Below are 23,476 nucleotides of genomic sequence, written 5' to 3'. Positions count from 1 at the left end.
ATGTTAGCATCTTTTTTTTTTGTTTTTAGTCACAATTTTATACTTTTACACTTTTTACGCACAACACACACAAATTCAAAAATCATAATCGATTCAACTTAAATCAAAATAAATTAGTAAAATATGCATAAAAGGTAAAAGAGTACTTTGCAATAATATTTACACACACATATAAATTACGTTAGAGAATCGTTAATTACTTATACACTTATGCGCTATATATTGTATGTATATAAATATGTTTTATATGTATGCTTGACGCTTTTAATTATTACTAAAACTAAAATCATTTGTGCTAGCCAAAAACAGTTTGAGATATATATAGAGAGAGAGAGAGAGTTAGAGTTCGAAAGAGAGATAGTGTGTTTTTGAGATTGCGAAACGAGTGTCATGGAAGAAGCCACTTCCTGCAGCAGTTCCTTTCGGTCAGTCAAGTTCGCGCTGGTGAGCAATTACACACACGCACACACAACTACTCATACATATACATGTGTAAGTGTGTGTATATATGTACATATATATGTATGTAATATTATTTTATAACTACTGATTGCATTGCCTACATTGCGCGTATTCACTACTACGAATTTGTTTTGTTTTTGTTTTTGTTTGGTTTTTTTTCACGAATTTGACATCCAATTGGTTTAGTGTCGGTGGTTAACACTAAAATAACAATATTTTCCATTACATTGAGTGTTTTAGGGGTTTTTAAGAATTTCTAGCTTAATTTCGTTTAACAATACAGACAGAAAAAAATACTTGCTAATATTGGCATTTGTTGTACGCAACTTTATCATTGCTTCCTTATGGTCGGCACTCATCGTATATCTATATAATATTCGATTTGCATACATCAATTATGTAGTACACGGCTTACGCACAACTACACTTTTCGATTCTTGATAAACAATCACACTGCTCAGCTGATCAAATGTGGCGCAGCGGCTGCTCAGTCGTAAATGAAATTCGCCGAGTCACACAGCGCATCGCTATCATCACCGAATTTGCCGTTCATCGTGTAATTGGAACCTGTGCCGTAGACCCATTCTTTTTTGATGAAATCACCATCGGTGGTGGATGATGATGTCTGATGCAGCGGTCCCAATGAGCTGTGATCCAGACGAAAATCATCATCATCGTCCGGATACAATTGCACTGGAATGGTATCGGGTATGGAATGCGGGTCAAAGAGATTTCCATATGGCGGCAGCGAATGATTCAAATCGACATGATGATCCAAATCGCTATCGAAATTCGACATGCGAAATTTCGAACTTGGCGGCGAGTGTGGCGAATGATTGGCCGAATCCTCGAACATCACTTCTTCTTTAATGAGCATTTCATTGGAATTGTCGCCCGAACCCGATGAATACAGATTCGGTTCGACTTTGATAATGGCCGCTGTGGCCAAGGACGGGGAGGATTTCTCATCGTCGTCATCATCATCAAAATGCTGACCATTCACACGCAACGAACGATGATGCGCACGTGTCGAATCGACAAAATCATCCAAATCGTCATCATCATCATCGTCCAAATGTGTCGGATGTCGACGCCGGTGGTTGTTGCTGCTATTGTTGTTATGATTTCGGTGGTTATTATTGCGCTGTAACGCACGGTGGTGGCTGCTCGATGAGGTTATAGACGAACTGAATTGTGACAAGTGATTGCGTGTGCTGCGTATGGTGGAGGTGCCAATGGCGGTGGATGCGAGTGAGAGCGGAGCACCTGATTTCGACACAACCACTGACGAGGAACATGATGTCGACGAGGATGAAGGCGATGGCGAGGGTGAGGTGCCTATAATATTGAAATAAGAAGAAAAAATGTTTTAGTGGAAGAAAAAGCAATTAAAATTGTTAAAATGGAGAAATATTACGTAATCAATGCAAAAACAAAAATATTTGGAACACTAAAACAATTGAAAAAAATTCTCATCCGCTTACCGATTTGTTGCACCACGCTCGCCAAAGCGGAGGAGAGTGTACCAGCGCCACCTGTAGAATGTATTATGGGCGTCTTGCGCAACAATTGTTGTTGCAGCGTGCTACTGCCACTTTGGTTATTACTCTGTATGACGTTAGTCTGATGCTGCGTTTGTGGCTGTGCCAGTGCAACACCCTGTTCGTTCTGCATATAATTCTTGATGACAATGGTGCGTGTGGGTGTCACCAAGAGTGGTTGTTGGCGCAATTGTTGTTGCTTTAAATCATGTGATGCATTTGAAGACTCATTTGAGGAATCCTCAGCGGTTGTTGTTTGCATATTCTGGCCACCACCTGTGGTCAAAGAAGAAGTGGAGACAATGCGACTAACATTGCCACCTCCTTGAATACTATCACTCAGTCCTGAGTTGTCATCTTCCATATCCTCGAGTAATTGTTTTTGCAAATGACGTTGCATGCCACTGGTGCTGGGGCCATCATCTTTTGTCTGTGGCTCTAGCTTTACAATTGTGGCTGTCGTCGCTGCTGCTGACGTCGACGCTGTAGAGTTTGTCGCGCTTTTATCATTCTTGGCCGTATTGGTGGCTTGTGAGTTCTGATCGCGCTGATGCACTTGCATATGGGTTTGTAAGGAAGATTGTGTATGCAATTTCTTCTTGCACACTTTGCACTCAAACGGAAAGTCGCCGGTGTGAGTGCGCGCATGTATCTTCAAATTATAGCGCTGACCGAAACCTTTGCCACACACATCACATCTGAAAACAAAATGTAAACAAAACAAAAAAAAAATTTAAAAATAAATCACCTGTAAAAGGGCATGCATTTACTCACTTGTGCAATTTCACACCCGAATGCAATTTGGAGTGGCCACGCAGTGACGCCAACGCACTAAATACTTTGCCGCAAATCTCGCAAGTCAAATTCACATTTTCATTGTGAATCTTTTTGTGCACCTTGAAATATTCAAAACTCATGAATTCCTTGTGACATACGTCACATTTGTATTTATGCCGTTCGGATTGCTGACCCGTGTGCACACGCATGTGTTTGATGAAATTCGGTCGGAAACGTACAACACGTCCACATATTTGACACTCGTACGGCTTGCAGCGCAGACAATGTTTCTCATAGTTTTTAAGTGATTTCAGCACCATGTTACATATAGCGCATTTCATGTTGTTGGCATGGCCTGAGACATGGATGTCGTATAGTTCTTTCGATTCGAACTCTTCCACACATGAAAAACATTGATAATTGCCAGTAGTAGTGCCACTGGAAGCTGAGTTGGTATTACCGCTACTATTTGAGGTGGCGTGAGTTGTACTACTTTTGGACGCCGCCGTCGACGGAGTCGTCGTAGCAGCAGCAGTAGTAGCTACCACGGTGGAAGACGCAACATGACCAGAAGACGATAATGGCGAGGATGATGATGCTGTCGATGGGGATGTAGATTGTGCTGGAGTTGGTGTTGCAGCAGTTAATGCTGGCATTATTGTTGGTGGCGTGGCAGTGACTGCCACTTCTGTGACGCCAGTTGGTACTGGTGGTAATGTGGGTACGGTGGTTGCTGCAGTTGGACTAGAAGTAACCACTGTCATTTGTGTGCCTGTGTTTGATACAGGTGTTGCCTGTAGGATAAGTTGTGTTTGCCCACCACCGGGTACACCCTGTTGTACTACATTTAAAACAGTCATCGGACTGCGACTTATCACAGCTGGCATACGCACGAAAGTAGCACCAGTCATGCCACCCATTGCATTACTGATATATACCGGTCGACGTTGCAGTTGTGCCAACGCTTCGGATACGGGCACTGCCAAAGTGCGGCCTGTCGCTGTTGTGCCTACTATTGAACCGGCCGGCAAAACTATTTGTTGTGTTTGTGCGCCATGCAGTTGCGTATGATGTGCAGTTATCGTAGGCGTACTTATATAATTTATACCACTTCTAATAAAATCTTGTTCCACATTATCATCTTGTTCCATTTTTATATCTGCTGTATGCTGGAGCTGCAATTGATTCTCCTCAGCTTCAGCAGCTTGCTCCTCTTCTTCAATATCTTGTAGATTCTCATCATTTAATTCGGGATCTGCTTCTTCTTCTTTAATCATATTTGATGTTTGCGTTGTTTGTATAATGATCCGACGACCATTTAATAAATGATGTTGCGCCATTGCTTGTGTTGCTGCAATTGTCGCCGCGGCACCGTCACTGGTCACATGTGCTCTTGGGAATTCGGAAGCGCTTGTTACTATGATATTCGGTGGGTTTTGTAGTTTAATGGTAGGGTTTGAGTTAATGCTGCTGACTGTATTTATATTTGCAGTTCCGTCACTATTTAAATGATCGTTTATATCATTGTCATCATGCTCCATGGGAGCTTCTTGCAGAATAAATTCGATTTGTTGTGAAAGTGCGCTATCGTTCATAGCAATTAGACCATCTAAATCCTTGCTATTAACTAATGTGCTACCGCCATTATGATCACTGACAAAGAGAGATGGCAAAGTATTGCCCACGACACCACTGTGAGAAGTTGTGCTGCCAGACCCATTTGCGGCGCTGCTGGCCATTTCCATCCTTTGTTAAATTGAAATTTTTCGCTACAATGTAACTACTATTCAACTGCTATAATAAAATCAATTTTTTCTTTATTTGCCTTATAAATATTTATGCAAACTACTATTACAATAACTGGCAAGACAATCATATATTTCTCTAATTTGTCTGTCTCTTGATTTTCTTGTCAATCAGTCGAGAGTTTCTTGCAGTCCTCAGCCTCCACGCTGAAATTTTTTAATGTCCCGCATTTTCACATCATTTTATTACGATTCATTTTTTCTTTCCGACTTTCGCGCACTCAATTCACCTTCACCTTTTCCTTTGCTTCTTCTTAAATTCCACTTCCACTTGTGCTTCTACTACGGTCCGCTTCTTGCGTTTATTGATTTCCTTTTTGTTTGAGATTTTGTGCGGTATCCGCGTGTGTGTGCGTATGGTTGTGTGCGCGTGTGGGAAATTTTTTTTAGCAAGTTAGTTTTTCATACAAAAATTACAAAAACCCTTTCATACTCCAGTAATTCACAACATAATTTTTATTTAGTTTGCACTTAGTACACTTTATCACTTGTATTGCCTTATTTTTAATGAGCAGTTTTTTTATGAATTGAAAATTTTCCGTGCGCTTTACTTTTCATTGCGTTTTTTCGTCCTCCTTGCATTGTTCTGTCTAAATTTTCGCTGCGCCCCCTCAACGAGTTTGATTTTCTCTTTACGTTCGCTTATTCAATTTTGCCTGCTCCCTTCGTAGAGAACAGGTTTGCATTTTTAAGTACTTTTAACAGAAATTTTGAACAAACCATACAATCGATATATTGAGTGCTAGGCAATTGTATCTGAATAAAAAAAACTGGTTCAAACATCATATGTAATGTAAGGTAGTTACAATTACGTAAAAATTAGAAAAAATATTTACAATTAAAAATTAAGAAGCAAATACTTTTTATTGTACAGAATGAAAAATTCGCAGTTGTCATACATACACCTACATAGGCTAAATAGCGGAATAAAATATTGTGACATATAAATCACCGTATTTAGGCTAATATTACGGGTAAAATTTAGAATAGCATCCCCGGATTTCGGGGATAAAATGGGTATCAGTGGAAAGGTGACGTTCTCCAGATCACGAAAATATATATATATATAGTTGCCGCTGACTTATAGTTTTAAAGATATTTGCATTTAAAGTTGCGCTTCAAAAAAAATAACCATGGCAACCCTTTTCTTATTGTGCAAATGCAGAGAATTGTAACTAAAATAAAATAATTAAAGTAAAGCTTTATACAAATATTAAAAAAATTAATATGCAGAAACGTTAACGAAGTCACCTTTCCATAATATAAGTGAAAAAGTTACTCACAATATACAAATTATCAATGTAAATGCTGTCAATTTTTCAACTTTAAATCCAAATATCTTTAAAACTATAAGTCACACATATATATATATTTTCGTGATCTGGAAACAAAAAACCCATTTTATCGCCGAAATCCGTTTATTCTAAATAAATATTGATTACACATCGTTACAAAAAAAAAAACCCTATAAGTTTCTGTAAATTTGTAACTCTCTAAATAAAAAAGCATTCGAGCTACATATATTATTAAAACAACCTGCATTTGCAACCCGTTAAAATTTTTACATTTTTCCTTTCGCATTTCGCGTCTACGGTCTATTTTAGCTTTGTTCTTTCGTTTTGCACGGCGTTGCCTTTATTCCCATTCATTCTTGTTTCCTGCAACTCCACCTCATTCGCTTTATTAGCGCTTCTTTTCGGCTACTTTTTATTGACACATTCTTTCAACCCTTGCTTCCCTCACTTCTCTGAAACAATCATTTTAAAATTTCTTTTCTTCCACTTTACTATCCCTTTGGTCCTTTTGCGTTTTGCTCAATGACCAACTATTAATCACTTTTTCATTCCCAATTTTTAAGCGTGTAATTGGCTTTCTGCAGCTTTTTATCAATTCCGCACCTTAACAGTATTATGTACTTTAAATTATTTCGCAGTTTTTATACAAATTACCACTAGAAAATTTATTTACAATTATACTTTTTCACAGCGATCACTATTTTACCATTCACTACCGTTCCTTGTCCGACGTGCACACAGTGCTGCCACAGTCTTCTTAGTTGAATGCAGAGCAAATTCATTGCATGTTTGTTGAACGAGAGATGCATTGTAAATATCACTCTTCTTTTTGGGAAAAAAGAATTAATATCATATGATTTTTGTTGAATATATGTATGCGTTCCTTCTTATTTTGTAGAACAATCAAAATCAAATTTTATTAAATTTTGCAGTTTCAAAAGGCTATCGTTGCTAACTAGCTAGTAGTCAATAGATGCCGCGGTGAGCATTAGTTTATTAAGAACAAAAAACAAAAGTTTCTTAAAATTTGTTTCTTTTCAGAAAAATGCGTTTTTGTTAAGAAAAGTCTATAGAATAAATGTTATTATTACTTTATTGAGTCTTAAATCAGCAGACTCTAAAAGGTTCTCCGTAGAAATGGGCATTCAGCTTATACTAACTTAATATATATATAAATATCTATAATTTCATATAATAATAATTGATTGAATATTATATTTGTTGACCAATTTTTAATTATCTTCTTAATTGTATTATAATAGTAAAATTTCTCACATGTTCTTAATTCACAAATAATCGATTATTTCTACTCCGATATATGAAAAATGTATTTAAATGCGTATTAACAGTTGCTAAACTCGTTTTAATTGTTGTATTCGATCTATTAATGCTTAATTCTAACTGACAATAAATCACAATAAAAATAACAAATGAAATATAATCATTTACGGTTTATCCGATTAACAGTCCGATAAACATTCACAACCGACACCCAGCTGAGGAATCGATAAATTATTTGGTACTTTTCTTGCAACCTGCCAATTTGATATTGAGCTCTGCTGGTTACATTGGTCGCCTGCAAATTGCCCAGCACACATTGTTTTGTTGTTGTGGTGAGCGGTTGGTTAACTTGTACGCAAGTTCGCAAGTTCGCAAGTTCGTTTTTGTAACGTTGATGACGGCGGTGAAAAGCAACGTTTGGCTTAAACTTTTTCGCATTAAAGTTTTGTAACGTGTTTGAGCGGAAAGTCGCGCTTGAAAGCAAAGAAAGAGTCCCAAAAAATAATTGCAATTCGCATAATTAAGAAAAAAATCAACCATTTAATTCAAAACTGTGTTTTGTGCGTGTGTGTGCTCAACGTAAAAAGAACAACATTTTGTTGTTGTGTGCTGCACAAAGCTGCAGTGTTTATTGGTCGAGTGTGCGATTTTTACTGCGAGAGCTCGGGAAATTTGTGTAAATCGATTCATATAGGAGAAAATTGTAGAGAAAGGATTTTAAGTAAAAAATATACAAATCGTGAAATTCTTTCTCTGAAAAAGAAGCAAGTGAAAAATATATAAGTACAACTATATTTTGTGCAAATTGGAAAAAAAATATAAACCAAAAAGTTATGGTTCAAGTGATATAGTGGAGTAAAGGAAACACAAATTGCTCATTGTGTGTTGCTTATGTTGTTGCTACAATTGCGACGCATCGTGTTGTTTTCGCTGCCAACAACTTTTAATTCTCTACACTAAATGAAAAATCGCCTTTTGGCTGGTAAATATCTGAAGAGGTGAGATAAGCAAGAAAACACAAAAAAGTAACAAAATATTGTGAAAAATTAAGCTAATGGGTAGATGAAAAACGTTGGTGTACAACTGTGTGGGCATGAAAAGATAGAAATATTTGTATATGCCACAAGAAAATTGATTGCCAATTTCTAAAGCAAAACAAAGCCCACTATAATATTTGTATGATTTTATGTATATTTTTTGAAGTGTATGTGAAAACTTATCAAAATAAAGTAATTAATAGACTAGTGTTGCTAAATGTTGTTCCTGTGGGAAAAATCAAATAATAACAAATCGTGCAGTGAATTTGTTTAAAGAGAAATAAGTACGGGAAAAATAATCAAGCGTAGAGCAAAAGCAGTGAGAGCGCGCAAAAGCAGCTGAGAGCGTATTTCCACTGCTGTTGCTGCATGTACGAATGTGTGTTTATTGTGGCCAGTATTGGAAAACAGACGAAGAAGTCCAAATAATAATAATAATAATAATGTGTACAACCAAAATATATTAGAATTTTCACAATATTATTGAGGGTGTTGTTTATTATTTTATAATTTTAAAGAGTTCTGCTTTTTCTTGTTGATTAAGATGCGCAAAATATATATTTCTTCCAATGTTTAAAATACACTGGTCAGCACAGCCGCCCACACCCAATATGCATTATCTTTCATATGGATACATACAAACATAATGTATGTTTACATATCCATATCTTTTGCTTAGAGCATTCTGAATTCTTTTATTTATTTACTACGGAGGCTAAGGTCTACCACAACGGCGGCGAGGACGCAGACGTCATTGGAGCGTTGCTGCGGCTCAATGCCATATTACAAAGGCACCTACTTGTGTACATATACATATTACACAATATGTAGCTAAAAATAATTTGTTTTGGTTAATTTTTTTTTTGTTGAGAAGTGTTGGTTAAATATATTTTCCAATTGGCCAAATTTATTTCAACGAATTTGTGGTAGCGGCTTTGCTGACAGGTCTAATAAAATATCAATAAACAAAACTTCTATTAGCGCTTTAATTTTATGAACGTTTTAAATTTGTGCGCTTGATTAAAAAAAAATTTTTTTTGTGCCTCTAATTTTTTTTATCTGATTTTTTCATAATACTTTTTGTATATAAGCACTAAATTTGAGTTTTCGCTCAAGGTTAATAACAGCGCGATAAAAATACGAAAATAGAAGAAACGAAAATTGAAAAACGCACATTTGCTGAAATTTTCCTTTGGCGGTACAGTAGCAGCGATAATGTCGACAACTTCGTCTATTGATACACCCACATCTCCGAGTGCGCCATTGCCATCCCATCAATCACATCATAACCACCACCACCACCGCCATCAACATCAACCTCAACAACATCAATACCAACAACATCAACATCAGCATCAGCACCATCCGCATCAGCATCAGCATACGACCACAGCAATTGTTGTCAGCGCTGGCGCTGGCTCCGGCCATCATCACACCAATTCGGTCAATAATTTCACTCACTTCAGCCGTCATCGCACCCACTCGTCCTCATCTTCATCGAATAATTCTTTTAGCGGCGTCACTGGCGGTGTTACCTCCATGAAGTCTGGCACAGCAGTAGGTAACACCAATAATGGCAACGGTAACGGCAATGGCAACGGCAACGGCAACTCTAATGGCAATGGCAACGGCAACGGTAATAACTATAAACCAAATAACAGCAATGACGGCAGTAGCTCCAGTGGTAACGGCTGTGGTGGTGGCAATGCGGGCAATATGCACAATCAGTCGACACACTCACTACTGACCCCGTCATCGTCGACATCCTCGTCACCTTCAGTATCGGCCTCGGCCTCCACTTCGGCTGCTGTGCATCACTCACATCCGTACCAACAACAACAACAACAACAGCATCCCCCGTTGCAGCAGCAGCAACAACAGCAACAACAACAATACACTTCGTATTCACAACGCGGCGTTGCAAGGCCATCAACGTCATTCTCGACCCCTGACGGCGCCGTAACCGCTGTGGCCGTCACGACCATCTCCACGAACACACCGGGCAGCATGAAGCGCCATCACACCGACGTATCGGTGTGCTCGTCCGGTTCATCGTCGTCTTGCTGCTCTAGCACCGGTTCGGTTTCGGCAGTCGGCGTTATGGGCGCCGCTGGCTCTACAGTGAATGCTGCCATCGTAACTACACCATCTGTGGTAAGCAGCAATGGCGGTGCGGTGATTACGCAGAAATTGAGCAGGACAATTCCATCAGATAAGGTGAGTGTGTGTGTGTGTGTGTGTGTGAATTGAGGAGTGACTGATGAATTTGACTAACTAATCGATAAATACCTATGTAAATTTATAAAGAGAGTAAATGAAGTGTATGAGCCTTTTGGTATACAAGCACCTATACTTGTATACATGTTTATATTATAAGTGTGTATGTGTGAGTGTGGTTTGTAGGCCGAAAGCCAATTAATTTCCAGCTCAGCTGGATTTCTAAATTCTATCAAAATAATGCGCAACAATAATCTGCTTTTAGGCGCACAGCTGTGTCTCTTGCTTATGTACATATGTTTGCTGCTTTTTGCATTAAGATTCTCTTGTTTTTGTTTATTTTTTTGTTTTTGTTTTCTACTTGTAATACTTATTTCCACATTTACCTTGTCCCGTTTGTCGCTCAGTGCTCGTATTGATTTTTATTTCTCCTTGCAATGAGAGCATGTTTCAATGTTAACGCTGTGCGAGATTTTAGGCGCATGAAGAAATAAATTCAGGGCCAACAGCGCAGCGCAGCGCGTATTGGCCTTCGAAAATTTGTTGGTAACAAGCTCAGGGCGCTCATATGACTGTGGGTGCAATACGGTCAGAGTTGCCCATGTGACATATACTCATTTGTGTGTGTAAATGTGTGTGTGTGTTATTTTATTGAGTGACACCAGTCAATCTTTTTGACAGATACTTTTATATTTTTAGGTTAACACGAAAAATGTATAGCGGGATAGGGATTATTAGGAATCAATTATCATTTTTGCGTCCTTACATAATTAAAAAAAATTGATTTCTCTTTGGTCTTGAAATTTTTGGAAGCACTTTCTTTGTCGCAATAGTCAGCAATAAAAACGAAGCTTTTGCCCAAATATATGTTGTAGTTTTGAAGAACCTTGCTATAGTGCCAAAACTTGGTCGGTCACAAATTTGCGTTTTGAATCCCTATGCTCTCAAAATACCTTAGCTTGCCTGTATTAAGAAGCTTTAAACTTTCCACCAGCGGGCTATTCCTCTTTGTAAACTTTTCCGTATCAGAAAAATGACATTAGCCGATAAGTCCTGAACGTAATTGCAAAAAATCTTAATTTGAGGTTATGTATCTGTTAGAATATGGCTGCTGAATCTATCGAACGATAGTTACTAGGTGAAGAAATTTGGAAACGAAGATTTTTATTTTTTCTCTTGAACCGAACCCGACGCCCAAGACTAATTAGATTTGATAGGGTCTAAGCCATTACGAATTATAAAAAAACTCCCACAGTTTCCCACGACAGTCGGGTTTTCGGCGATCTAAAAAAAAAAAAAAAAAAAAGTCGGGTCTAAACAAAACTGTCCAAATTAAACGGGGTTACATCACCGAAATAACGGTCCTTGATCGGATAAAATTCCAGTCAATTCTGGTAGCGTAGAACCGGCTATTGTTGGAAATCTATATCTCGAAACTCCCGCAACTACAAGAGAGAATTTCCATCATCTGGTGCGCTGGTGATTGCACTATAATGACGTCGGGCAATGGAAGCTATGGCATATGCTCAAACGGAAACGGCTATCTCTCCGGCCTTTCTCGCTTCCTCGCTGCACGGAACCTAACACTCTCCCCCACTAAATCCAGAGCGACCGTATTCACAAACTGGACGAAAGATGGCGTTAAGATTCCGACTGGCAATAGTCTTAAAATTTTAGGTGTGACTTTTGACAGTCTTTGCTTCTTCATTCCTCATGTGTCCGCCATTATCGCCGAAGTACAGAGCCGCAACAAAATACTCAAGTCGCTAACCGGCAGCACATAGGGAAAGGACAAAGAAACGTTGTTGGCAACTTACAAGGCAACTGGCCGACCGGTCCTTAACTGCGTCCCACCAATAAAGTCGCCTCGATGCAGTGAAACGCAGACGAGGAAGCTCCAGACTTGTCAGAATACTGCAATCCGAACTATGACAGGATTCCTCTTGATGTCTCCGAACGAACACCTGCATAGTGTGGACCGTATGCTCACAGTTAAGGAGCATAATGATGCTTTCGCAGAAATTATCCCTGCAGTCACCAGCTTAGAGCGTAACCGCCTCCTAGGAGCATCAAGAGGTCATTCCTCTACTGCATCGAGATATCAAACAATACGCCGACCAGACTTCGTCCGCAACTAATTTCCTACAAGCACTGACTGCCATTCACAGTGGACCCATCAACACCTTAACCGACCAACTCTTACTGAATGGCGTACTTGGAGTCAAACCACCATCCATTGCAGACGAAGAGCTCGAATTGCTACGAGAAACGAGGGTGACCCTCGCGCAGCTCCGTTCTAGATACTGTAGCAGATAAAACTCCTACTTATCCAGAATATACCCAGACATATCCAATATATAGTATGTGCTGCATGCAATGAGTCTCCGCATGACACTGGTCCCCACGTAGCATGCCCCACTAACGCTACTCATCTGACAATCCTCTCTCTTTGGTCCGACTCCGTCGAAACAGCACCTTTCTTGGGCTACCGTTGGATAACGTTGACGACAACTTATCCAATCCTTGCTATCTTAATGGGGATTAGGTACCCGTTACAACAACAACAACAGTAACTATCGCAAACGGTGACTCATTATCATTTGTAGCCCAGTTAGAACTCGAGTTGTGATGCATAAAATATTTTCTATAATTTTTTTTCTTTCATTATTATACGTGTTTTAAGTCGCTTCAGATCGTTTGCCAATCGCGTAGCTAAACAAGCCCTAATCTCAATTACCGCTGTCAAAGAAGCTTTGAGTTTTGAATTGCAGCCGACCTTTGTGCGCTACCCGCCGTCGCCATGCTTCACACAACACATTGGAGACAAGCCTGCAGACTCACCTTCTTTCATTTGTGCCGCTTTGCCGTGCAAGTTGAGACCTGCAAAGTGGAGCCATAAAGCACAAACAATTCCACAGCCAACTTACAAGTTCTATCACCACAATTAACAACAACAACAAGCAGTGGAAGCTGTACACTGAAGAACTTGTAAAAGGTGGAAAAATGTTCAAAAAGCAAAACAACGACAAAAACCAAATGAGAATACCATAAGCATGTATGTATGTATGCGCGTTTGTATAAAAATATGTTGCTCCACTTAACTCAATACCTGCGGCTGCCACAGCTGTGCTCTAGCCGCGCTGCTACGCAACCCTCAAGGAACTCGCTGCCGCCGCCACTGCCCAGCAATGAGTGGTAGAGTCAGCAAATTAGTGCACAGCTGGTGCGGCAGCGACCGAGGACTTACGCGATGCACTCATTTCGTGGCAGCGACGGCAAAGTACAAGCATTGCGAAGGATCAGCAAGGATAAGCCTGTTTTGCTGCTCCGCGCTTCGGTGCGGCGAAATGCGAAGCAATTTCTCATTGTTCACATTACCAGCGCTGCACTATTGTTGTTGTTGTTGTTGTTGCTGCTGCTTGTGCTTGTTTTCGCTTTTGTCATTGTTGTTATTGCATTTAAGATGCTCCGCTGGCAGCGCACAGAAGGGAAGATGCCAAGGAATGTCGCTGGTACAGAAACAAAAAACGCGCACAGACGTGAAGAAGACCTGAAAGGGCCACAAACGGCGCATCAAAAATCCAGTTTATATATAGATTGAAGCGCAAAGGAGTTAAGGAGCGTGTGCAGTGGAGTGGCGGCGAGTGCTCCGTATGTTGGTGGGAAAAAGCGCGACGTTGGTTGCTTGCAATGTGCTGTTCCGCAGACGCTGAATCCATTAAGCGCGCTTCCGCGACTAAAAATTCTCCTGAAAATATGTGTAAATGTGTGTATGTTTGTATGTGCGCGCAAAGAAAAATAAATTGAAAGGCTGCAAGTAAGAAAAAAGAAATATTAATAATAATGTGTGTTCTTCCACATCCACTTACTTTGGCTCGTCGTGGCACAGGCGCACATCTCTACGAAGCATAAGACGAAATTCCTTTTTTTTTGTTTTTTTTTTGCGTTGTCGGCATTGAAACAAAAGCGCCGCGTTCAACTTTGTGCCTTTGTTCTGGCAGTTCTGCTATCTAAAAGGCAATTTTCGCTGCTCTAAAATGCAGGTAGAATTCTTTTTTCGCTTTGCAAACAAAGCGGCGGCAATATTTTGATTGATTATTATCAAAATTAGCCATTTGGAATATCTTATCTTTTGACTTTATGATGTTGAGGAATTCGCGATTTGATGCACATATGTACATATGTATGTTCATGCATACATTGTATTTGTACAGAAGTCTAGAGTATATTTTTGCTTTATTTGAACGTATCTTTATTGCCATTTTGTTGACTAAATTAGAAAATTATACTCAATTTAAATTTTCTTAGACATAAAAGAAAAATTAGATTGCGTCTCTAAAAAGAGCTTTCTATATTATATAAGTGAATATGAAAATTAATTTAGAATGCGATACTTTGCACCTAATAAGTCTTTTTTGAATTTTCAACCTTAAGAAAGTCCTTTATTAATTTTAAAAATATAAAATATTACGTCAAGAACTATAATTCTATGTTACTCCGTTTCTTCTTCTTCTTTACTGGTGTAGAAATCGCTTACGCGGTTATACCCGAGTTAACAACAGCGCGCCAGTCGTTTCTTCTTTTCACAATGTGGCGCCAATTGGAGATTCCAAGCGAAGCCAGGTCCTTCTCCACCTGGTCTTTCCAACGGAGTGGAGGCCTTTCTCTTCCTCTGCTTCCACCGGCCGACAAACTACATAAAACCGTTTTTTATTGATGAAATGGCGGCTTTTGAGTCTCTTCAGGTCGCTTTTCGTCCCTAATGCTGCAATTTTGCTTGTTTTTATACCAATTGAGCTTGAAATCGGTCTCATCGCTGAACAAAATTTGACTAAAAAACGTCCGATCTTCTTGGAAGTTTTCAAGACTCACAAGTGATCTGTCAAAAAAGGCTATTGAAAAAAGTACGCCTCCTTTGATCACCGTTAGCTTTGGTAACACCGACTCATAAATAAACGAAGCTATTTTTGGAGTTATTGAAGGTTCTCTGGTTCTGATGACGTCTGAAAAGCTTTGGAAGCTTTCATTTTCAAATATTTCCGTGTTTGGCTCATAAATATACATATGTACATACATATGTATATGTATGTCTATGGATTATATTGAATATTAAAAATTGTTTTCATCATTTTTCGTGGCCTTGGTAATCCCGACTCAGAAATGTACGAAGATATTTCGTTTTATAAAAACAAAAACACAATTTTTATTAAACTTTATTTTTTAAAAATTACGGTAACATTTTTTTTTATTAATTTCGTTCTATAAAAGAAAAAAAAAAAATTTTATAAATAAAAAAAAAACAATTTTATAAATTAAAAAAAAAAAAAAAAACAATTTTATAAATTAAAAAAAAAAAAACAATTTTATAAATTAAAAAAAAAAAAATATAAATTTATTTTTAAATTAAAAAAAAAAACATTAAAAAAAAAAACAATTTTGTAAATTAAAAAAAATATATATATTTTTTATCTATTATTTTTTATATTATATTTTTTGATAAAATATTTTTTTTTCTTTAATCCCTAAATGTTCTTTTATTTCATTTAAGAGAATTTTTTTTTCTACGACTATGTTTTGTATTTTTTAACCTTCCAAAATATATTTAATCTACTAAAAATTACGGTAATTTTTTTTTAATTTCGTTTTATTAAACAATTTTTTTTTTAATTTTTTCTAGTAATTATTTTTTATGTTCTATTTTTAAATAAAATATTTTTTAATTTTTTTATTTTTTTAAATCAATTTTTTTTATATACATAACTGAAATATTTTTTAATGCCAAAAGGTTTTTTTATATAAGTGAAATAAAATAAAGCGGTCATTATCATTTTTTGCAATATCCGCATCCAAATGTATTAAAAGCAAAATAAATTAAAAAAAAATTATAAATAAAAAAAGCGAATCTCAACTGCCGCACAGGTCAACGTTTGCTGCTGTTTCCTGTGGCTGTACAGCATCCGACTTTAAAGTTTCTGAACCTCCACACATGCGACACACACACACACACGGCTGTGCATATTTGGTTATGCTTACCTGCCGAAGCTTAAAATGTTTTAAGTATACTTAAAATAAAAATGTATATTTGTGCTTTTACTTGTTTATTTACAATCACGAAATTCCTAAAGCGTCTTGCATTTTTCGTTCTTTTTTTTTATTTATTTTGCCGCGCTTCCTCTTCTTCCTCCATGTTTTTTTTTTAATTTTTTTTTGGTTTTGAGTGTGTTGTCCAAAAGTGGAAACTGGTTCGACGGGTTTGCGTCACGCTTCTCTGCCAACACACAGCGAACACACTTCTGCTCACCGCTCGCCCAGCATCCGCGGCTAATTTTCGGTGAATGCAAAGTGTATCATCGTGTGCTTGGGTGTATCTGGTCCGTGGCATTGTCGAATTAGATGCAACCGCCTGTTTGTGTGCCAATGGTTTGCGTTTGCTTTTTGTTGTTGTTGTTGGTCTGTGGGTAACTGGCAGGTTACCTAACATTGTTATCTGAATTTATGTGGCGCTGTTCGGTTTTCGCTCGTTTAAAGCTTTTGTTTTACTCTTGCCTTTGTTGTTGTGCATACTTTATGCATTTCCATACTTATGGGTAGCAAATATGTAGATATGTGTATATGGAAGCAAAGGTTTGGGTATAGTTAGGACCAAAAAAGAAAGCACGCGGGTCAAAACTTAAAGTTTTGTTTTTAGTTTCAAATGTTTTCCGCGGCTAGAACTCAGATGGTCCATCCCTTGAGTCTAATTTTCGATGACTCGTTCGAGCATTTCGACTGGTAACACGCGAATGACACGCGTGATGTTTTCCTCCAAGGCCTGAATCGAAGCGGAATTGTCCGCATAGACTTTAGACTTTACATATCCCCACAGGAAAAAGTCTAACGGTGTGATATCACACGATTTTGGTGGCCAATCAATCGGCCCAAAACATGAAATTATCTGCTCACCGAAGTGTTCCCTTAATAAATCCATTGATTGATCCGATGTTTGGGAATTGGCGCCGTCTTGTTGAAACCAAAGCTCGTCGAGATCACGAGCCTCAATTTTAGCTCTATAAAAATTCAGTCAATCAGAATCAGTAATCAGCACATAATTCCTGGCTTCAGCCTATAAATGTTCAATGGAAATATGGCGCAGTGTTAAGTCCAACCGTCTCACAGTGGTAGGCGACTGGACCCAGGCTTACGTTTTTGAAACTTTATCAAATCTCATAATCTTTTTTCCGGCAGTCAGAACAAGTGCGACTCTTGGAAAGCTACGAACAAATTATTCCATTCCCAGCCGACAAAATGAAAAAATCAAAAATGAAATACACCAAAAGTACGACCATCAGTAGTAACGACGAAGCAGATGGCGGTTACCACGAAAGTAAATTTCGGACTTGAATGTGGCCAAGCACTCTTAACTTGACAGTTTTATGCTACTTTATGCTACCACAACTACAATACAACACCTTAGATATTTTCAAATTTAATTACTTTTATACCGATATCTTGGTTAAAATGGAAGTCATCCGTACGGTAATTAAGACATTCCGTTATCACAAGGTCAAGTCTACAAGTGTAAATGCCAAGAGAGACACTCGGGCCAACGTAAACGGCACACATCCGGATTTTTACTCTGCCAAGGATTAACAACTGTTTTCTGCCGCTACAACAACAACAATAACGGATACAATCAATCAGTTTTTATTGAAGAACTCAGTGAAAATTCTTTGGGCCTATATACACATACACTTATCCTCGAAATCCACCAATTTAAAGTGTAGTGTGGTTGATGGATGAACTAAAAAAAAATTATTTTTCAAAACGGACCTAAGTATTATGTCCATTATTACCTATTTCTAGAGAGTAGGTAATCTAGGTAATTGGCAGAAGTCAGGATATGCGCCTGATATGATAAAACGTTATAACCTTACTTCTGTAAATACCCCGATTAGATAAAATATCATACAATACGCCGGGTTCTCAGCTTGGTTGATGGTTTCAGCTTGATTGAGGGTTTCCAGCTTGGCTATTGTTGGTTTAAGTGTTTGATTATCTAATGAAACGTCGAAGGAATTATTTTTTAAGATTATTATATATTGTTACGCTGAAATTTCTGAGATGCTATCCACATTTTCTGTATTACCCATTGCAGAATAAGGCCTCCTTGTCACTAGAAGAATCAGTGATACTCAGGATGGCACACAGCTCGCCAGTCGTTTCTTCTTTTCGCAATGCGGTGCCAATTGGAGATTCCAAGCAAAGCCTGGTACTACTCAACCTGGTCTTTCCAACGGAGTGGAGGTCTTCCTCTTTCTCTGCTTCCCCGGGCGGGTACTGCGTCGAATACTTTCAGTGCTAGAGTATATTCGTCCTCTGTCCGGGACGGCTTATTGGTTCTTCATAGTTAACCCTTATATTGAAAGGCTTTTTACTATCCGCAGTCCGGTTGCCTACAGCCCGACACTAGCATATAACCCCGAATTCGAATTAGTGCCTATTTTATTTATATTTTTTATTTTTCTTAAAGTTGTTCCAAAGTGATTTGTAATATTAGGTTGTCAAAAAAGTCTTGCGGTATTTTCGCTAGTTGGCGCTGAAAGCGCGTAGTTCTAGTTTTATTGGTCGCATCGGGTCATGCTATACTTTTTTGGAAAGCTCATTTCACGCGCTAACACATGTTTGATTGATTGTCGCTTCTTTTAAGTCGTTCGTGAGTTATAGCGTCGCAAACATGGAGCAAAATAAAGAGAAAATACGGCATATTTTACAGTACTATCTACTACGATAAAGGCAAACATGCTTTTCAAGCCGCCAATAAAATTTGTGCAGTTTCCGATACAGTTTCCATTTCCACCGCACAACGATGGTTTCAACGTTTTCGTTGGTCGAAAATGAGCCACGCTCCGGGAGGCCTGTCGTCGAAAATTGCGATAAAATCGCTGAATTGGTCGAAAGAGACCGGCATAGTAGCAGCCGTAGCATCGGTCAAGAGCTGGGCATGAGTCATCAAAAATTCATTTCAATTTCAATAAAAAAATTCAATAAAAATAACGCAATACTTTTTTGACAACCCATTATATTATTATATACAATATATGTATGTTTTCTGGATTTACCTTCTTTCGTAATATAATCTTAGATACAACAACAACAATGCCTTTTTGTTAAATACAGACAATTTTCACTTTTTTTTGAAGAGCTCGAAAAAATGGCTGTGAATCATCAACCACAACAAATGTTGAAGTTTACTTTAGAAGACAAATATCCGTCTGGCAAACGCACCCAAGAAATAAACATATTTCCGCACACACGCACTCACTCAAACTAATCAAGCGAGACAACAACGAAAATGTGTTTCTAATCTCTGCGCTCGCCGGAATATTTTCATTTATCTGCGTTTCAATCGAACACTTGTGTTCGTCAACGAACATACCTTCGCAAGCATACCTCGCTAATTTGTGTTTGTGTGTGTGTGTGTGTGTGTACGGCACTGTAAATGCAATTGATTGCAGTCAGTCACCTGCAATTGAACCCGATAATTGCCTTGTAGGCTTATCAATTTACAGGCCGATAAGTTTAGCGATAACAATATTAGACGACAAAAACAACAAACCGACATTTTCCCAACATTTGTGTAATGAGTAATGCATGTCGTCAGCGGAGAGCGGCGAATGGTGCGCGGAGAGCGCTTGAGAGCGAAAAGTGTTTTGAGTATTTTCTAGGGAGATCATCTGCAGTCGCGGAGTTTGGTCGCAAAATTGGCTGACGATGGGTGCAGCTGTTCAGTAATCTTTCCACCACACACACACACGCACACACTTGACATTTCGGCTGACTTAAGTGACTCGCATAACTTTCCTTTTCAATGTGTTCAATGAATGCGCGCCAACAGCCAACGAGATAACAACAAAGTGCACCCATTGAATGCGGCGATGAGACGCACACACATACATACATATATACATATGTATGTACATATACATATACACTTTCATATATAATTGAGTGTGTGCGACTTTATTTTGCCGCAGCGCAAGCCTTGCCTCAAGCGGAGGTCGTTGATTTTTTCTTTTTTTCTTCTGCTTCTTTGTTATTGTTGTTGTTGTTGTCGTCTACGCTAGATATCCACTTAGGTTGTTATGTCAACAAAAAGTCATAAAATCAACTCGTTGCCATATTTCTTGTAAACCGTGCGATAATTTGCTCTGCAACCAAGCACAACATTAAAAGTTGAGCAAAAACAAAAGCAACACAAAAATTGTGCGCGCGATAAGACCACAAGCACATTTGCTTTCAATGCATGTAATTTTAAATTTCTGATGTTAAGTACATAATATTATTTATATGAAAGTACAGCAGCGGGGCAATGCCACAATGTTGCAAAGTTATGTGCGCCCCTTGATTTACTTACACACACATACATAAATACATATTGTCAAATAAAATGCAAAATAACGTAACATCACTTTTCATAAGTTTACAGGCGAAGGAAAAGCGAATTAATAGAAACCGCTAATATTGAAACAAAACTTGAGTTTTGGTTATAAAATGGTTATTATACACTCTTATTAAAACACACTATTTGGTTATATATATGGTTATCATACGCTCATATTGGTTATATATTGGTTATTATATCTGACAAGATTTTCAATTTTTTTGATGCTACGTTGTTGTGCATTTTAGGTAACGATATGTACATACATACATACATACATATATAAGAGCTCTCATTTTTCTAGCCACTGAGGCTCATATCTTCGCTTAAACTCTGACAGTTATCAAAGCCACCAGTACACATACACACAAAGCCAACAAACATAGCTGTAAATATATTTACATATATATTTTTATATATAAAAATTAAATTTATTCGTGGCCTGTTATTGAGTGTGTCTTATCGGCGGCGCCCATTGTAAATAAACATAAAATATTTACAAAGCTATTAACAATTTGTAGGCAAGTTAATTTATGCATACATACACTTTTACATATATACTTACATACATACATATGTACATTCATTGTTATAATACTTAAATTGAGGTTCGAATTTATTCCATGGTCATGGCTAACGCGAGAGAAATTTGTATTTGTTTAGGGTGAATGTCTCGGTGTTTTGCCTTTACACCTGTTTCTCGGTGATAACTTGATGAAAATCGGTGATAATCTTACGTGAAATGTGTGTTAAAGAGATTTGATTTTGAATAAATATCATTTAGAAATTAGTTTAAAATTGTTGGTGTCATGAAAAGCTGTCGATATCTTCATAGATTCATTCAGAAATTGTATTATAATTGCGCTTTTATATTCAGTCATACTCCAACATCACTCTACGTTTCACTCTTCACAACAGAACGGGCCGGGATCTAGTATTTAGTCCCGATCTCAACATTTTTATTATTTATCCAGCCGACAGAGTGTATTTCAATGTATATCACGGTGAAAACTCATAATATTTTAGGTAAACTCTTTGAGAACCAAAACTCTCGAGCACTTCTGCTGACATAAATGGAATTTTAAAGACTTTTTATACCCTGAACAGAGCCTATTAGTTTACCATGAAGTTTGTAAAATACAGAAAGAAACATCTAGATCCTATAAAGTATGTATACAAATGATCAGTTGGCGAGCTGAGTCGTTTTAGCCATATCCATCTATCTGTCTATTTTTATATACCCGAACTAGTCATTCAGTTTTTGAGTTATCGATATGAAATTGTGCAGAGTCCCTTTCTCCCCAAGTAACTGCTTATTTGTCGGAACCTGAACCACTATAGGATCCATCAAGTTCTTCCAGTGAACGCTTTTTAGTTGAGAAGTTATCTTCGCGAAGCCTACCCTACCATCACCAGCTGAATTTTTTTTTACAGATCTAACTTACAGAGCCATCGGATCTGTGAAAAATAGACTTTATTGGTTTTTGACTTGAAATATTTAGAAGAAATTCTGAATAACAGGGTTCAAGAAATTCTTGTTAGCACTTCAACAAGCTGTTATTCCGCTTCAGTATATCTCGATACCCTATAAATCCTTTATATCGGAAATATGGTGTAGTTTTAAAGCGATAACAGTTGTGTTATATGCAGAGGCGACTCGAGAAGTCTCGCTTCTTATTTAACAGGAAGGCCTTATTGTATAAATATTCTGATACAACACATATTTATTATGTTTCCATACATTGTGCTGATTTTTTCTGCTTCTCCTATATTATAGACTTTAACATAATATGAACTTTCTATTTAGGAGAGTTTTATGTTTTTCTTTTTTTGCCAAAATGCTGAGATTATAGCTTGAGATCTCAAATACATTGTGTCAAAAAAGTACCCGGAAATTTTATTATTCATCAATACTTATTTTGTCGCCTTCAAGTACATAATCTCCACCAGATATAATACACTTATGCCAACGATTTTACTAGTCCCCAAAACACTTTTCGTAGGAACTTTTTGGAATGGCCTTCAGCTCCTTCAGAGAATTTTGTTTTATTTCTTCGATCGACTGAAAACGGGTTCCACGGCGAACAAGAAAAATTGACACGGAGCAAAATATGGTGACTGCGGTGGTTGATGCCCAGCGCACAACCCTGGGGAGTGGGTTGTTTCGCCTTCTCACTTTAGCTCGCCTTCAAACGGATGTTTTTTGGCTACCCGGAGGATACTTGGTCTAAGAACGAAAGTCGTGAGAAGCTTGAGCCATTTTTAGAAGTATCGTTTCTGGCCATTCCTAAGTGAATGGCGCTCAGAGAACTTTTCTCACTTGCGTGAACTTCTACACATGACTCCATCCTCCTAACTAATGAAGCAAATTGGAGAAAACCCAAAGATTTCGGGGGAATATTTCATTATTCTGAAAAAAACCAAATACCTTTCGCCTAGAGCTTTTTTACGAATAAGCCCATCTTAATTTCCATTAAGTACCAGGGAGGGTCATTACTTTAATTATTCTTAGGTTACTGGTGTTTAACAATAGAAACCATTTGACCAAAAGAGTGAGAGAAAAGGTGAAAAGAGGAAAATATTGACCGAACCAAAGAGTGTAAATACAAGGTCTGTCGCAAAAGAAACAGAACTTTTTAAA

General features: G+C 37.9%; 2 protein-coding genes across 6 annotated transcripts in view; one reads left to right on the top strand and one right to left on the bottom strand.

Annotated features, from left to right (window-relative positions):
* Positions 1-320: 320 nt before the first annotated feature.
* On the bottom strand, positions 321-6,572 carry LOC126758825 (uncharacterized). Of its 2 annotated transcripts, XM_050473214.1 has the most exons (4): positions 6,554-6,572; positions 2,778-4,574; positions 1,947-2,701; positions 321-1,800 (listed from the first exon to the last, which is right to left on the bottom strand). In XM_050473214.1, exons 2-4 carry the CDS (start codon positions 4,523-4,525, stop codon positions 950-952), a joined length of 3,354 nt encoding a protein of 1,117 aa, XP_050329171.1. In that variant the 5' UTR covers positions 4,526-4,574; positions 6,554-6,572; the 3' UTR covers positions 321-949. The 2 variants fall into 2 exon arrangements, with proteins under 2 accessions (XP_050329171.1, XP_050329170.1); XM_050473213.1 differs by lacking the exon at positions 6,554-6,572 and having other exon boundaries at positions 2,778-5,350.
* Positions 6,573-7,451: 879 nt separating this feature from the next.
* LOC126758829 (myb-like protein AA) overlaps positions 7,452-23,476 on the top strand; it is a 143,397-nt gene continuing 127,372 nt past the window's right edge. Inside the window, exons 1-2 of one of the 4 annotated variants that reach the window (XM_050473222.1) lie at positions 7,452-8,143; positions 9,315-10,415. In XM_050473222.1, the coding sequence (XP_050329179.1) occupies positions 9,414-10,415 (1,002 nt within the window). In that variant the 5' untranslated portion in view covers positions 7,452-8,143; positions 9,315-9,413. The other 3 variants (XM_050473220.1, XM_050473221.1, XM_050473223.1) reach the window with 3 other exon arrangements.

The sequence above is a fragment of the Bactrocera neohumeralis genome, chromosome 5 (assembly GCF_024586455.1).
Source record: "Bactrocera neohumeralis isolate Rockhampton chromosome 5, APGP_CSIRO_Bneo_wtdbg2-racon-allhic-juicebox.fasta_v2, whole genome shotgun sequence".
NCBI classification, from domain to species: domain Eukaryota; kingdom Metazoa; phylum Arthropoda; class Insecta; order Diptera; family Tephritidae; genus Bactrocera; species Bactrocera neohumeralis.
Note: the sequence above shows the minus strand (reverse complement) of the source record. Positions and strands in the feature narration are given on the sequence as shown.

Coding starts and splice junctions, on each gene's coding strand:
- LOC126758825 (XM_050473214.1), bottom strand. CDS start 4,525: ATGGAAATGGCCAGCAGCGCCGCAAATGGGTCTGGCAGCACAACTTCT. Junction 2,702..2,777: donor TCGGGTGTGAAATTGCACAA/GTGAGTAAATGC, acceptor TTTTGTTTTCAG/ATGTGATGTGTGTGGCAAAG. Junction 1,801..1,946: donor GAGCGTGGTGCAACAAATCG/GTAAGCGGATGA, acceptor TCAATATTATAG/GCACCTCACCCTCGCCATCG.